Here is a 17321-nt window from a genome sequence, read left to right on the forward strand (position 1 = left end):
CACACTATCAAGAAAGTGAAAAGACAACCCACAGAATTGGAGAAAATATTTGCGGATCATATATGTTAAGGATCTATTATCCAGAATATGCAAAGAACACTTAAAACTCAAAAATAAAAAGATAAAGGACCTGGTTTAAAAAAATGGGCAAAGGATTTGAATCAACATTTCTTCAAATAAGATATACAAATGGCCAATAAGCACATAAAATGATGCTCAACATTATTAGTTATTAACGGAATGCAAAATAAAACCACAATGATATACTACCTCACACACACTATAATGGCTATAATAAAAAAGGATAGAAAATAGCAAGCATTGACGAGGATGTAGAAAAAATGGAACCCTCATACATCACTGGTGGAATTGTAAAGTGGTACAACCTATGTTAAACAGTTTGGCAGTCCTCAAAAGTTTAATCATAAAGCTACTGTATAACCCAGCAATTCCATTCTTAGGTGTACCCAAGAGAATTGAAAATATATGTTCGCACAAAAACTTGTACACAAATGTTCATTAATAATAATAGCCAAAAACTGGAAACAACCCAAATATCTACCACCTGATGAATGGATAGACAAAAAATGATATAGCCATTCAGTGGAATAGTATTCAGTAGTAAAGAATACAGACATAAAAGCCATATTGTGTGTTTCCATTTATATGCAAAGTCCAGAACAGGCAAATGCATAGAGAAAATGGATTTAGTGGCTTCTGGGCAACAGTGGTTGGAGGGAAGAATGAGAGTACCTGCTAGAATAAATGGAGTTTCTTTTTTGAGTGATGAAAATGCCCTGAAATTAGATAGGGTGATGGCTATATGACCTCAAGAATATAATAAAAACATTGAACTGTGCACTTTAAGAGGATGACTTTTATTGTATGTGAATTATATATCAATATCAATTATGTATCAATTATATAAACATATTTGGAGGAAGGGTCAGATTAGGTAATGGATTTGGGAGTCATTCATAGAGGCAATTATGTAAGGAATAGGAGGCAATTCCCTGGTGGCCCAGTGGTTGGGACTCCACGCTTTCACTACTGAGGATGTGGGTTCAGTTCCTGATCGGGGGAATTAAGATCCTGCAAGCCACGTGGCACGGCCATTAAAAAAAAAAAAAAAAAAAAGAATGGGAGTAGATTCTCTGTAGGAGTGCTGTCCAATAGAATTTTTCTGCAATGATGCAAATGTTCTATATTTGTGCTGTCCAATTAAGTGTTTAAAAAATACTAAATATGCATATAAAACAGTCAGAAAAGCTGTATACCAAACTGCCACAATGCTTCCCTCTGGAGAACTAAAAAGTGACCGGCTTTGGAGTACAGGCCTAGAGTAACTACTTACTCTTGACACCTGTGCTTCCTTGCCTTAAAAAAATAATGATTTTGTCTTGTTTTCAAAAAGTTAAACAGTTACTTTCATGACCACCTGCTGCACCACTAGGACTGGAGGGCATTCACAGTGTATTCTATGTGAATGGCCCTCCTAGAGCACAGAAGACAATGCAAATGGTGCTCTCCCAAGCCATGCAACATATATATATATATATACACACACCTATAATTGTTATATATACTTATAATTGATATATATATATATACCTATAATTGGTATATATACTAATTACAGGGAAAGTGTCTCCTAGAGCCTCATCAAATGTAAATTTCTTTCCTTTCCCTAAGAAAAAGACACTTAAATTCATCAGCTTCAGTGTTCAGGTATTTTGAAAATGACCTTAGACCCATGCAGAGTTAAAGTTGTCTTTGTTGTCATTAATGAAGAAGAAAAGCAGAATAACCATAGCATATAACTGCCTGCAGAAACAACATCCTCCCGCACCCCTGGTTTTTACACCGCCACCCAATAACCACGTGAAGGAAAAGCGATTTGTGTCGGAAATGACTTTGGGCTCCCTGCCTGGTTTGTGTTGGGCTTACTTTTCTAGTTTCTAGGGCTGGGCCAGCAGTAGGGCCAGGAGAACCAGTGGGCAAGCCAAAGGTAAAGATAATGAAGTCCACGTTTTCGTTGTCAGTGGTGTGGTTCATCAAAGAGCTGATTGGGGCAGCATCCATGAGAAGATATGTCAGCTCCTGATTCCCCTGCGCACTTCCATGCCCTTCTACAACTCAGAGGAAGAACGGCAGCATGGCCTGCAGCAGCTGCAGCAGCGGCAGGTAGGGCTTATAGGACGGTTGCAGGGTTAACTCACGGGTGCAGAGAACCTGCCCAGGGAAAAGGTTGTACTGTGCGAGGTCACTAAACTATAACCTCTGAGGGCAGAGACTTGGTTTTATGTCTTTATGTCCTCAATACCATTGTTGTTCTCCACATATCTACTGAAAACCTGCAGCATTAGTGAATATTAGTTATATTAGTGAATATTAGTTAATATATTAGTTAATATTAGTTAATATTATATTAGTTAATATTAGTGATATTAGTGAAGCAGGATAATTCCAGAAGGAAAAATATGTTTCTTTCAAAATTAACTCAAATAGAAAGACAGAACATTTTAGATTGTCCTGAGACATTACAGCTTTGCTAAACTAAAATTTTATTAAAAATGTAAGAATAATAATCATTTAATAATTTTATATTGAGCACTCATTTATGCCAAGCACCAACCTAAGATGAGAAGATACTTGTTCCTGGACCTTGAGGAACTCACAGTCCAGAGTTTGCCTTTTTAATCACCTATTTTGGGTCTCATGTCCGCCTCAATGCAGGCAGGCTCACTGTGTGCTCTCGAGCAGGTCATCAGGTGTTGGCCCTATCTCCAGGTGTACCTATATCCACCATTGCCTTTTACCCTTAGACTGTCTCAGAGAGTCTAGTTTTTTTTTTCCACAGAAGCATTTGATCGAATTTTGCTACACCGTAGCCCAGAAATATATCTTTGAAGGAAAACATGAAGATGCTGTCCCAGCAGCTTTGCACTCTCTTCGCTTCCGCATGAGTGTTCATGGCATGAGTTCAGTAGAGCTGGTACCTGCCTACCTGCTGTTGGCCGAGGCCAGCCTTGGTAAGTGAAACTGACTTGAGACACCCTGGAGCCTGTAAGAAGTGCTATACTGGGTCATATCAGTGGCCAAAATACCCAGCTTTGGCAGTGGCACCAAGATACCTTTTGTGGAAGAGCAGGATTGCTGTAAAGTTTGGCACAAGGTGGGGAAGGAGATGTCATGGACTTTTTGGTAAAACTGAACGAAATCCACTCTAGCTGGCCTTAGCAAAAGGAGGAAATTTATTAGGACGCTGAGGTGTCCTAAGGGAAATGAGACTTCATGAGATACTAAACTCAGAATGCTATAACAAACCAAGGCTGGTGGTCTCTGTTTCTGTCTCTTGGGTCTTGGGGTCTTGTTTCTTGTCTCTGTTTCTAGGTTTCTCTCTCTGCATCTGCTTTATTTTCCACCTCTGCAGACCAGATTTTTCTACCCTATTCTCACCGCAGAAGACAGCTACCCCAAAATGTCAGATGTAGCTGAATTTACATTGAATTTACATATCCTCCAGGTTCAAGGTGGGTTATAGAAACTAATTAGCATCTGATTTCCAATGTTAAATTCCTGGAAGAAAGAATTGTGTTGACTCAGCTTGACGGCGGCATCTATCTGTATCTACCTTTGTGTCAGGGTCACATAGTTCAAACACGAAAATAGGAACCTGCTCCTATGGACGGCAGAGGCAGTTCTGAGAGCAGGGCACAGACATCACACATGGTGGTTGCTACAACAGGAGAATTAGCATTTTTGAGGGGAATTAACATTTTTGAGCATCGATAGCCTTTTAGGTACTGTACTACTACTTTATATCTTAACAGCCACTATTAAAAAAAAACTTTTTAAAAAGTAAAACTGTAGGAAATACAGTACAAAGAACTTTTTCCCTAAGCTATCTGAGAGTAAGTTGCTTACTTGATGCCCTATGCCTTGACTACTTCAGTATGTATTTCCTACAGAGACGTCTCCTTCTTGACCACAATACAACTATCATCCATGATTATCTACTGAGCAGACCCCATTCAGCTTTTCCAGTTGTCCCAATCACATCTTTACAGCAAACGGGCAGAGTCCAGAATCACACTTTTCATTTTGTTGCCATGTGTCTTTAGTCTCCTTCATTCTGGAATAGTTTCTCAATCTTTCCTTGACGTTTATGACTTGGACGCCTTCAAAGATTAAAGGCCAATTATTTTACAAAATGTCCTTCAATCTGAGTTTCTCTGATGTTTCCTCATGACTGGACTGAGGTGATGTGTCTTTGGCAGGAATATCACTGAAGTGATGCTGTGTTCTTCTCATCCCATCCTATAAGTTGGCACCTGTTTTTATTTTGTCCCATGATTGATGATGTTCATTTAAGTTACTTTATTAAGGTGGTGTCTGCCAGGCTTCTTCTCTGTAAAGTTACTCTTTCTTCTCTTTGCAATGAATAAGTATTTTATAGAGAGGTATTTGGAACTATATAAATATTCCATTCCTCAACAAACTTTCAATGAATTCATTTATTTATTTATATCAACATAGACTGTTGTTTTCCTGTTTTATTTAGTGGGTTACAGTCCATTACTATCATTAATTTGATGTTCAAACTGTCCTTGATTTGGCAGGTGGCAGCCCATCACACTGGCTTCTGTGTCTCCTTAACACATCCCCATTGTTCTTTTTTTTTGGTTACATGGCTTGTGGGATCTTAGTTCCTCGACCAAGGATTGAACCTGAGCCCTAGGCAGAGAAAGTGTGGAGTCCTAACCACTGTACTTCCAGGGAATTCTTCCCCATTGTTCTTTGATCACTTTCCTGCTTTCTGGAACATACCTCCAAGGAGCCCTGATTTGTTTTAGCAGAAAATGGAATTTAGAAGCCAGGAGTTGTGCACTGGACATACTCGTTGCTATTGAGGTATGGCTGCTCCCAGGCTCTCAATGGACAGAATTAGGGAACATGTGTAAATATAATAATGTGTATATGTGCATTATTTCTAAATCTCCATCTCCGTCTCTACATCTGTATCTGTATATGATCGTGGGTCCACAGGAGTACATTTAAATCCACAGGGTTCAATCTCATTTTCTCCCATTTCATGTTTATAGCTCCCTTCTCTGACAGTGAGAATGCTGGCTTCCATTTTCATTGATGTATTTATATATTTAGTTGGTTACCCTGTATGAGCCAACCTCCCATCTCCAATCCTATCCTTTCCCCTTGCAGATGCCCTCCTCTCCTTTTGGGGGCTCTGACTCCTACTCTGGGATGCCTCTTCTGTATGGACCCCCTCCTCACTGGTTTGGGCTCCGACTTCATACCAGGCCACTTAGCTGCAAGAATGCCCTCTTTACCCTAGTCAGATCTGACTCGCCATTCTGGACTGTCCCTCCTCCCAAGCTAGTGGAAGAGCACCGGACAAGGAAATACAGCCCAGGCTCTCTTTATCTCTGACACTGACTAGCTATGGGATTTTGGAAAAGTCACCCTAGCCTAAATCCCATCATCTTTTATTTGGATTACTACCTGCCAACTGGTCTCTGCACATCTTCCCTGGCCTCCTTCCAACCTGGTCTCCAAACAAAATGTGACCAAGTCACTCCAATAAATAAAGACCAAGTTCCCAAAGCAAGCTATGAGTCCCTGTTTGGTCCAGCCTTTATGAATTCTCTTACCTCACCTCTCATTCTTTTCTCTCTCCCTTTCAGTTGTGTTGGCCTTCTCTCGGTTCCTCAGAAGCACTGTGATGCTTCCTTGTTCTGGAAGGTTCTTCTCTAGCCACTCCCCCCACTTCTCTTCCCCCCCCCCCTTCACCTAACTAACTCCTATTCATCCTTCAGGTCTCAGCTTGAGTCACCACCCCCTGATTAGAACCCTTTCCCAAGCCCCCAGATTGGGTCAGGTCTCTTTTTATGTATCCACTTAGAAACCTCTTTCTTTTTTCTGGGCACTTACTTTGATAATAATTATACATTTTTTGATGAGATTATTTAATTAAAGTTCCTCTCCTGCACTAGACCATAAGTTCAGGGAGAACTGGGACTCTGTCTATTCTTTCTCCTCGGAGTGTCTTTACATCCAGCACAGTACTTAGTGCAGGGAAGGTACTCAAGAACTCCTTAGAACCTGACACCTAAATGGGAACTATGTAAGCATTTGTTGAATCTGAGTCCACTTCACAGGATTGTTTTGAGGTTTAAATGAATTTATGTATAACGGACAGGAAAGTGCTTTGCAAGCAGAAAAGTGCTGTCTAAATGGAAGGTTTCATTCTAACTCCCACAGTTACTGATTTAAAACCTTGCCAACCTTTTTGAAAGTCTAAATAAATCACATCCCCTGTGGACATGCCTCTCCCACCTTAGAGGTTCCTCCAGACTGGAGTGGAAAAATAAGAGGCATTCATACTTTTTTTCAAAGTAAAGCTTTGGAATTTTAACGCACTAGAAATGACATTTTCAGTAACTCTTCAAGGAGGAGCCACCTTACTCATCTTCCTCCACTGTTTTTAGTGTTTTGGAACCGGGAGAATCTAGGTAATAATTTCCAACTCTTTTTTTTTTTTTTTTTTGCGGTACGCGGGCCTCTCACTGTTGTGGCCTCTCCCGTTGCGGAGCACAGGCTCCGGACGTGCAGGCTCAGCGGCCATGGCTCACGGGCCCAGCCGCTCCGCGGCATGTGGTATCTTCCCGGACCAGGGCATGAACCCGTGTCCCCTGTATCGGCAGGCGGACTTTCAACCACTGCACCACTAGGGAAGCCCAAATTCCAACTCTTTACTAGCCGTGTATCCTCGTCATCAAGCTTTTTCTTACCTTAGGGCTCTCACACATACCACCTGGAATGCTGTTTTCTCCCTCTTATATGGCTGATTTCTTTTCAACCTTCAGGTACCTGCTTAAACGCCACCTTCTCAGAGAGGTGTTCCCTAATCATCCAAAGTAGGTTTCTCTGTGCCTTTTTTGATCACGGTGTTCTGTCCATTTCCTTCCTATCACTTCATTTTTTGTTTCTTTATTGTGTAACGAATTCACTCAACTGTGAACTTTTTAAGGTCAGGGATCCAGCATGCACTGAGCATCCGGCAGAGTGGTAGAGACTCAACAGATTAGATGAATATAGGGTTGAATGAATGTGCGGTTTCCTCCTCTGATATTTCTTTTGCAGGATTGTTGGCAGACTTAAATCCCAGATGCAGATGGCCTAGCCTAGTGTAAGGCATGTGTAAGGCATAGGGTAAGGCAGGCCCTCAGTAAATGATTCCTTTTGCTTCCCCTGAGTGCCTCACAGCCACACCTTTGAATCGTCTGTGACTGTTTTATTCTGTGCTCCTTTACTTTCATCCGCAAGTCCTGCAACATCTTCCCCCATAATGTCTCTCAGATCTGCCACTAACCCAGTGTAAGCCTGCTGTGTCTCACCCTTAAGACAAGTACCACTGCTCCATGAATTGGCCATCCCTTCTCTCTCTACCGCATATACCCTGAAAGTCACCCTTCAGGATAGTCTCACTTCCTTTGGCAACTTTAGGTCTCTGTTACCTCTACTCCATCCCTACACCTCTCCAGGTAAACACTGTATGTAGGAGGGCATGCCTGAACTTACCCACTCACTGGTCACAATCTTAGTTCTGACCCGCTTGTCACAGCTTGTTCTTCTCACCTCATTATACCCTGCTCTCTGAATATGCAGCCTTGTAGTTTTTTGCTCGCAAGTAGGCTTTTTCCTTTGGGACTGATGCTTGTTTAGATGTGGTTCAGCTTGACCTGGGGGCCTTCCTTTTTTCAGCAATACCTCTGTAAATGAGAACTGGACAACGAAACATGTAAATTTCCAATACATATCAATGCCCCCTACCAACTGTTTCCCAAGATAAATGTCTTAGCTAAGAGTCATTTGCTTCCTTAAATTTGACAGGGCCTCAGTCTAAAGCTCTTATTTTTTTAAGCAAAACCCGGATGGAAAATGTGGCTCGCCTATTTAAGTAACATGAGCCAGGATCATGGGCCATGGCCCCTTGATTCTGATCTAATATTTTCCCATTTTAGTGTGAGCATCGGTCAGGCAGTTACTTGCTACCTCTTGTTGACTGCTTCTTCCTCACCTCTCCTGTAATTCAGAGAGGTATGATTACAACCAGAATAAAGCAATGCTTACATGTGAAGTAGGCCTGGGAGGAAGCACAAGAAGAACAGAAGGTTGACTTGTGAGGGATCCGTGTCTTCATCTCCTGACCCTTTACTGATGCCATTTCTGCTGCAGCACCCATCACACAGAACCCTTCACACGCAGGGCCTGTCTCCTGCTCTGCAGAACGTTCTCAAAGTAGTTTTCTGCTCACTTCTGACAACCTTCCTAGGAGGCAAGTGTAGGCAGGAAACTATTACGTATCTTCTTATTTTTTTTTCTTGTCTTTTTTTATTAACAACTTTATTGGAGTATAATTGCTTTACAATGGTGTGTTAGTTTCTGCTTTATAACAAAGTGAATCAGTTATACATATACATATGTTCCCATATCCCTTCCCTCTTGCGTCTCTCTCCTTCCCACCCTCCCTATCCCACCCCTCTAGGCGGTCAGAAACTACCGAGCTGATCTCCCTGTGCTATGTGGCTGCTTCCCACTAGCTATCTATTTTACGTTTGGTAGTGTATATATGTCCATGCCACTCTCTCACTTTGTCACAGCTTACCCTTCCCACGCTAGGTTCTTCATGACCTTTTCTTTTTTCTTTCACAACTAAACAAAAAGAGTTAAGGGTCAAGAGTATTTGAATATTAGAAATAAAGGTGACTTTCACTTAACCACATGAAATGGTTAACCACATAACCATTCTAGCTCCTGAATGTCTCTTTTATATACTCCATCTTCATTCGCTGCCTTAGTTCAGGGTCTAGTACATGCCTGAACTATTTCAAAAGTCTTCTAGTGAGTGTTTTCCTTTTCCTCCTCCCTTCTGGTCTCTCCTTGGCATAGTGCCAGAGGACTCTTCTAAATCTAAATCCGGTTATCACTCCCTTTCTGAAAATCCTCTAGTTTTTATCCACATGCATCAAGCTCCTTGGCACGACTTCCTAAGCCCTCCGTGATCTGTGCCCTGCCTACCTCTTTAGCCTCATTTCCTGCCACTTGATCCCTTATACTTTGTGCCCCAGCATCACAGGCCAATATATAGTTCTCTAAGCACAGCACACCATTTCATATCTCTAAGACTTTGCATATGTGTTAATTCTCCCTGAGATGCCCTCCCTCCCTTAACTGTCTAGAAAACTTATATTCATCCTCAAAACTTAGCTCAGACTTTTCTGACTATCTTAGCTTGGCTGCTATAACAAATACCATACACTGGGTGGCTTAAACAACAAACATTTATTTCTCACAGTTCTGGTGGCTACAAGTCCACGATCAAGGTGCCAGCAGAGCTGGTGTCTGGTGAGAACACACTTCCTAACTTGTAGACAGCCGCTTTTTCTTGCTATACCCTCACATGGCCAAAAGAGAGATCATCTCTCTCTTGTCTCTTCTTATAAGGGCACTAATCCCATTCATGAGAGCTCCACCCTCATGACCTAATTACCTCCCAAGGGCCCCACTTCAAAATACTGTCTCATTAGGGATTAGGGCTTCAACATATGAATTTGGGGGGAACACAAACATTCAGTCCATAACACTGACCATGCCTCTCCCCACTCCATTGTCCTTCTCTACCCCATCCAAAGAATTAAACACTTCCTACTCTCTTCCACTTCCAAAACTTATAATGTTACTATCATTGCATTTACACTATATTACAAATATACTTGTTTTCATGTCCGCATTCCACCAACCAAGCTGTACATTTTTCAGGAGTAATGGCTTTGATTCATCTTTGAATTCCTATCCCTTAACACAAGGTCTGGCACATAAAAAGTATCAAATATACATATACATATATTTTAAAATTGAGATATAATTCATGTACCATAAAATTCTCCCCTTTAAAGTACAATTCAGTGGTTTTAGTATATTCACAAGATTGTGCAACCATCATCGCATCTAATTCGGGAACATTTTTGTCACCCCAAAATGAAACCCAATACCAATAGCAGTCATACCTCGGTTCCCATGCCTACAGTCCTGGGCCACTTACTAATCAATCCACTTTCTGATTTGCCTATTCTGGAAAATTTATATTAATGAAATCATACAATGTGTGGCCTTTTGTGTCTGGCTTCTTTCACTCAGTATAATGTTTTCAAGGTTCATCCATGTTGTAGTATGTATCAGTACTTTATTCCTTTAGTGCCTGAATAATATGCCACTCATGAATAGGGAAAGGCTATACTTTGTATATTTACTCATCAGTTGACCAACATTTAAGCTGTTTCAATATTTTGGCTAATATGAATAGGCTGCTATGAATATTCACGTACAAGTTTTTGTGTGTCAGTAAGTATTCAAGTCAATGGATAAATGAGTGAATAGGTGATGACTCGTATTTCATCATGTATCTCTGGCTAGGATATGGATTATAATCTTTATTTCTTTTGGGTAGGTCTGGGCCGGATCGTCCAGGCTGAGGAGTATCTATCCCAAGCGCAGTGGACAGTCCTCAAATCGGCTGAATGTTCTTATGCCACCCACTCCTTACTGCATCGGAACCTGGGGCTTCTCTACATGGCTAAGGAAAACTATGAGGAAGCCCGTTATCATCTGGCCAATGATGTAAACAAATTAATAACACCCGATTGTTTCTGAGAACTGCTCTGTTTGTTTGTTGTTGTTTTCTTTTTACTGAGTATTTCTCTGAAACTTTCTGTGTACAACTGTCTGTTTGGTGGAGTATTAGCAAGAACACAATTCTGACGACCTGAATTCAAGACTTTCCACTTTCTGCCTGTGCATCCTTGTCCAGGTCACATCACTTCCCAAGCCTCAATTGCTTGGGGGATGATAAAGGGAGGCAGAAGAGCATCCTGGTTAAGAGCAGGGCTTTACTCCTGGTCCCAGCTCTGCCATTTCACCAGCCACACAGACTTGGATAAATTATTTAACGTCTTTCATCACCTGTAAGACAGTAATCATAAAATAGTCTCTGCCTCATTGGGTCATTGCAGCGATGAATAAGAGGGCCCGACATGGGCAGTACTTTGGCTGTGATTTTGATAAATAACATCAACGTCTCTACTACAGAGTGTGGTTATTACATTTAAATGAGCTGGAGGTATATGAAAGTGCTTTATAAACTCTAAAACTCTGTACCGATGTTAGATAGGTTGATGAGGGTGATGACTGAGCTGTTCTTCCCACGTTCATGAGGTTTCTGTTAGGATTTCAGTATTGGACAATATTACCAGAGGGAAGAGTTCCTGAGCCTGAAACTTGGATGAGGTTAGAATCAGACTGCAGTCTCCGTGCAGATTGGGTCTCTCTTCAGCCTCTCCACTGGGCAACCCTCCCTCTGGTTGCCTGCCACTGCACGATGCCCCTAAATTTGCTGGAAACATTGTTGTGCTGGTTATTCTCCATATCCCCTTATGCCAAATGCATTCTCTGCCCTACTCTTCCCTGGGAGGCTGACCTCGGTGGACTCCATTGCTCTCTGGCCTCACTGGGTTTGGAGAGTGAAAGGCATGGCAGAGGAGTGGAAGTTGGGAGCAGAGAGAGGTGAGGTATTTACTCTGCTGCCTTTCTGCACCAGCCCAGTCCCTGCAGGGCCAGTGTTCCTCATGGCCATGGCTTCTGTCAGGTAGCCTTCCTCCACAGCTCTAGCTCTTGCTGGGCCCTGGTAACCCTGCTTTCTCCCCTGGTTTTCTCAGGAGTTTGGACTGTAAACGGTCTCTTGCTACTGATAGTCCCTAGTGCTTCACTAACTCTTCTTGGTTCCGTACCCCTTCCACGTCTCTGTAAATAATTCTTTCATTATACTAGCCTCAGGGAATATTGATACTTGTGAGGGTGACATCTACTTCCACCTAGGAGCCTGACCAATGCACTTCTTCATTTGTGCTTCCTCTCTGTGCTTCACAGCCTTCAACAAATCAAGCAGAAGCACACTCTCTCTTGAGCTGGGTCACATAGTTAAGAATTAGATCAAGCTCAGCCTAACCTAAAAACAAACCAAACCAAACCACAGCATTATTGATACATACCATAAAAGTCAATGGTATGTACAATTAAGTGTACAATTCAATGATTTCTAGTAAACTTAGAGCTGTGCAACCATCAACATAATCCAGTTTTCACCCTAAAGAGAGCCCACATATCCATTTGCAGTCATTTCTCATTCCCACTTTCTGTCTTTCTAGATTTACCTTTTTAGGACATTTAATATAAATGAATGATTTATATTAAATCATTATTAAATAAATGATGCCTTTTGCATCTGACTTCTTTCACTTAGCATAATTATTTTGAAATTCACCCGTGTCGTTGTTTATATATCAATATTTCATTCCTTTTATCGCTATCATCTGGATATACCACAATTTCTTTACCATTCACCAGTTGATGGACATTTGGGTTGTTTCCATTTTTTGTCTATTATGAATAATACTGCTGTGAACATTTGTGTACAAGTCTTTGTGTGAAGACGTGTCTTCATTCCTCTTGGGTATATACCTAAGAATAGAATTGCTCGGTCATGTGGTAAAACTGTTTAATTTTTTGAGGACTGCCAAACTGTTTTCCACAGAGGCTGCATCATTTTATATTCCCACCAGCATGTACAAGAGTTCCACTTTTGCCACAACTTTGCCAATAAGTGTTATTTTCTGTCTTTTTGATTAGAGCGGTTCTAGTATGTGTGAAGATGTATCTCATTGTGGGTTTTATTTTGCATTTCCTTAGTGACTAATAATGTTGAGCATCATTTCACGTGCTTTAGCCATTGATGTATCTTTTTGGTGACATGTTATCTGTTCAGATCCTTTGCCCATGTTTTAACTGAGCTGTTGTAAAAGTTCTTTATAGATTCTGGATACAAGTCCTTTATAAGATATATGATTTACAAAGAAAACTCAAGCACTCTCTTTCTTCCTTCTGCTATAGATTTATTTCGCCAGTTGTGCATTTGGAACAGAGCACATCAGGACCTCAGGAGGCTACTTCTACCTGGCTAATATCTTCTATGGCCTTAAAAAGTTGGACCTGGCAGACACATTGTACACCAAGGTGAGCTGGGGAATATGGGAGCTGAGCCTTGATACTTAGGCCTTGTATCTTACAACTGGTGTCAGACCATTCATGAGATATTCGAGGCACAGACAGATGAAGTGACTTGCCCAAAATCACATAGCTTGATTCATGATATATTCCACTTTTCTTTCTTCTGGTTTCTCCACTACCAAAATAGTTTAGTCCTTAGTATCAATAGAGCAATTAACAAATAATAGCTTATGGGTCAGTAAGAACCAAACCCCTCCAAATAGGCTGCCAGATACCCTGTCATATCCCTAGGAGCAAGCTAATGTGGGCATACTGAGGTGTGGGATAAAGGAGGAGATGAAGTTTTTAAGTGAAACTAATTGTTGAAAGGTCCTGTGAAGGGATCAAAGAACATGAAAGTACTTTAAAATGTCCATCTTTACCTGTGAAAGATTTTAAACTGTATATATATATATATATATTTACTGTCAGATGATTTGGGGCTGAGTTGCAAGAGAAGGTGACCTTGACAGAGTCTAAAGTGCTAGGCTTCTTTTTTTTTTTAATTTTAAATAGTTTTAATTTAAATCTTTTAGAATAGTATGTATCTATTCCAATTGTAGATTGTCAAGTCTATACAATATTTTCCTCTTTTTAAAAAAACATTTTTATTGGAGTATAGTTGCTTTACAGTGTTGTGTTAGTTTCTACTGTACAGCAAAGTATGTATACATATATCCCCTCTTTTTTGGATTTCCTTCCCATTTAGGTCACCGCAGAGCATTGAGTAGAGTTCCCTGTGCTCTGTAGTAGATTCTCATTAGTTACCTATTTATACATAGTATCAATAGTGTATATATGTCAATCCACATCTCCCAATTCATCCCACCCCATCTTCCCCCTTGGTATCCCTACGTTTATTCTCTACATCTGTGTCTCTATTTCTGCTTTGCAAATAAGACCATCTATACCAGTTTTTTAGATTCCACATATATGTGTTAATATACGATATTTGTTTTTCTCTTTCTGACTTACTTCACTCTGTATGACAGTCTCTAGGTGCATGCATCTCCTACAGATGACCCAATTTCGTTCCTTTTTATGGCTGAGTAATATTCCATTGTATATATCTACCACATCTTCTTTATCCATTCCGCTGTTGATGGGCATTTAGGTTGCTTCCATGTCCTAGCTATTGTAAGTAGTGCTGCAGTGAACATTGGTGTGCATGCGTCTTTTTGAATTATGGTTTTCTCAGGATATATGCCCAGGAGTGGGATTGCTGGGTCATAGACAACCCTCAGAAAGGGAGAAAATATTTGCAAATGAAGCAACTGACAAAGGATTAATCTCCAAAATATACAAACAGCTCATGCAGCTCAATATCAAAAAAACAAACAACTTAATGAAAAAATGGGTGGGGCTTCCCTGGTGGTGCAGTGGTTGAGAGTCCGCCTGCTGATGCAGGGGACATGGGTTTGTGACCCGGTCCTGGAAGATCCCACATGCCGAGGAGCAGCTAGGCCCGTGAGCCATGACCGCTGAGCCTGCGTGTCCGGAGCCTGTGCTCCACAATTCGAGAGGCCACAACAGTGGGAGGCCCAAGTACCGCAAAAAAAAAAAAAAAAAAAAAATGGGTGGAAGGCCTAAATAGACATTTCTCCAGAGAAGACATACAGATGGCCAACAAACACATGAAAATGTGCTCAACATCACTAACTATCAGAGAAATGCAAATTGAAACTACAATGAGGTATCTCTTCATACTGGTCAGAATGGCCATCATCAAAAAATCTACAAACAATAAATGCTGGAGAGGGTGTGGCGAAAAGCGAACCCTCTTGCAATGTTGGTGGGAATGTAAATTGATACAACCACTATGGAGAACAGTATGGACCTTCCTTAAAAAACTGTTTCCAATATATTAGAATGTTGGTTATCTTCATATAGTAACACCTTACTTAGCAAACAACAATTTCTGTGTGTGATATTGGTTGTCAAGTGGTGACTGTTTATTCATATTTTAGACCCACTTCTGAAGAAGAGGCATTGTTGTGCAGCTGAGAAAAAAATGAACTTTGGAATCAGGCAGACTTGAATTTAAATCCTGGCTGTGCCACATAGCAGCTTTTACCAAAAGTCAAGAGTGATCTTAACTTTTCTGAACCTCAGTTTATTGATCTATGAAATGGGAGTAAGAAGAATACGACCGTAATTGGGATGTTGGGAGGATGTAAAGGTAGTTGTATGTGCTCAACACATGGTAGCCATTGTAATTAGACCCCACCAGGGCTGTCCCCAGGTCAGCCCTCCATGTGCCCTTTGCAGCCCAACACTTGTCACACTTACCTTGGCCAAGCACCTCTGGGCTCCTAAGGCTCCCACTGCCTTCAGGCACAACGAGAGAGGGAGTCTGCAGACCGGCAGGAAGCCTGGGCAGAGGTGCTGCCCTCTCAGCTGGCTGGTCCAATGGCTAAAGTCCAGCTTGCTTGTCTGATTACCATCTCCTTTCCCAACAGGTCTCTGAGATCTGGAATAAATATTTGAACAATCACTATCAAGTCCTCTCACAGGCTCGCACCCAACAAGTAGATCTACTAGGCAAACAATTTGAGACCGACACTGGCTTGGGTAAGTGGCAGTTCTCCCCAGCAAGCAGAGCAGTGACTTCATCTCTTCTGATCCACAGACTTTTCCCCTCAGAGGGAGAGCAGCTGTGCCTGTCGTGGGGCACATCAGTGCCACCTTCCCATTTTGCCAATGGGCAAACTGAGACAGGGGGATCAAAGAGATGTGACGAGCGGTGGGAAGAATTCAGGTCCCTAGCGTCACACACAGACTTGCAGGGGAGTTACTAAGGGACAGATCTGGAGGAAAAAAAGACCCTGCCGGAGCCCCCTGAGATTCCTGCAGAGCATCCGTTTTTTATGTGTTATCTCTCCAGACTCCACACGGAAGTCCCATTGCTCATTTGTTCTGGTGCTTTATCCTCTTCCTTTACTGGACAGTGAACTTCTCAGTGGCAGGGCTGAGTCTGATTCATCTCTCTACCCACAGCTCAGCAAACGGCTGAAGGCTGAGTACAGCATCATTCCCTCTGAGATCATAAAAAGAGATGGAAGATCTAGTTTCTTCTCAAAAGAGACATATAGTGTAGTGGGTGAGACAGAAACTATGTGAAAGAAAAGAAAACTTCTACAAGTACAACTTATATTACAAGCTGGGTCCCAGAATGAAGAGGTGAGGACAGTTGGATGGTGTTGAAGAGGGAAGACTTCTTGGAGGAGAATTTTTGAGCTAAGATTCAAAAAATTAGTAATTTTATTGAATTTTCTCTTATTATAAAAGCAGTTCATGTTAAAGTAGAAAACTCAGAAATCATAGCTATCCATAGAAGCCAACCTTAACATTACAGTGTATGTCTTTTCTGTCTTTTTCTCTAAGCTTAGCCTCACATGGGGAAAAGCAGAAAGGCTACTGCTTAAGCATCTCTGGATTTGGGGAAGAGGAATGAAGGTGCTGTGGCTGCCAGAAGCCCCGGCTCCCTCCTCTTGCTATAGAATGGAAGTTGAGTTGGACCCAAGAAATCCCACCATGACAAATTCCCTGTATTGGGGGCCTAAGAGATCTAGTTTAGGACTCTGAAAGAAAGAAAGCTAAGCAACTCTGGGACCTGTAGGAATGAGTTTTGTTTTTTGTTTTGTTTTGCTTTTTTTAGGTTACTCTGATAATGACACGCTGGGCAGAGCTGGTGAACTGCCTGAAGGACAGGTGCCCTAACAGGTTGCTTATCCCTGAGGGTAGATGCAGCTGCCCTAGGGCCTGTTTCTTCTTTCCTCCCTTTCTTTCCATCACAGATGAAGCCCAGGAAGCAGAAGCCATTCAGATCCTGACTTCAATCTTGAAGATTCGAGAATCTACATCTGACAAAGCCCCCCAAAAAACAATCTTTGTTCTAAAAATCCTGTTCATGCTTTACTACCTGATGGTGAATTCTTCAAAGGCAAGTTCCCCTAGAAAAGAAGCATGTCTAAAATGGAGGGAGAAGTTCCTCTAGTTGATTTCAGCTGTGTTTTGCCCAACTGCACTAGCTTTTACCCTCAGAGTAAGCCTTCACTCCAAAAAAGTTCAGATGCTCATGACATTTCTTATGTGTTGAGTCCAACCTGCACAATGGAAATGGGGTTCTCTTCTTCCCT

The 17321-nt window shown here is 41.5% G+C and overlaps 1 protein-coding gene across 1 annotated transcript in view; it reads left to right on the top strand.

The window, feature by feature from the left end:
- Positions 1–17321, top strand: part of ZMYND12 (zinc finger MYND-type containing 12) — a 34359-nt gene that overhangs the window by 8795 nt on the left and 8243 nt on the right. Inside the window, exons 2-7 of the mRNA XM_030867365.2 lie at positions 2043–2184; positions 2861–3032; positions 10532–10701; positions 13027–13149; positions 15642–15753; positions 16980–17129. Coding sequence (XP_030723225.1) covers positions 2043–2184; positions 2861–3032; positions 10532–10701; positions 13027–13149; positions 15642–15753; positions 16980–17129 — 869 coding nt within the window. The remainder of the gene's footprint in view (positions 1–2042; positions 2185–2860; positions 3033–10531; positions 10702–13026; positions 13150–15641; positions 15754–16979; positions 17130–17321) is intronic.

Source organism: Globicephala melas, chromosome 1, assembly GCF_963455315.2.
Source record: "Globicephala melas chromosome 1, mGloMel1.2, whole genome shotgun sequence".
Lineage (NCBI taxonomy): Eukaryota > Metazoa > Chordata > Mammalia > Artiodactyla > Delphinidae > Globicephala > Globicephala melas.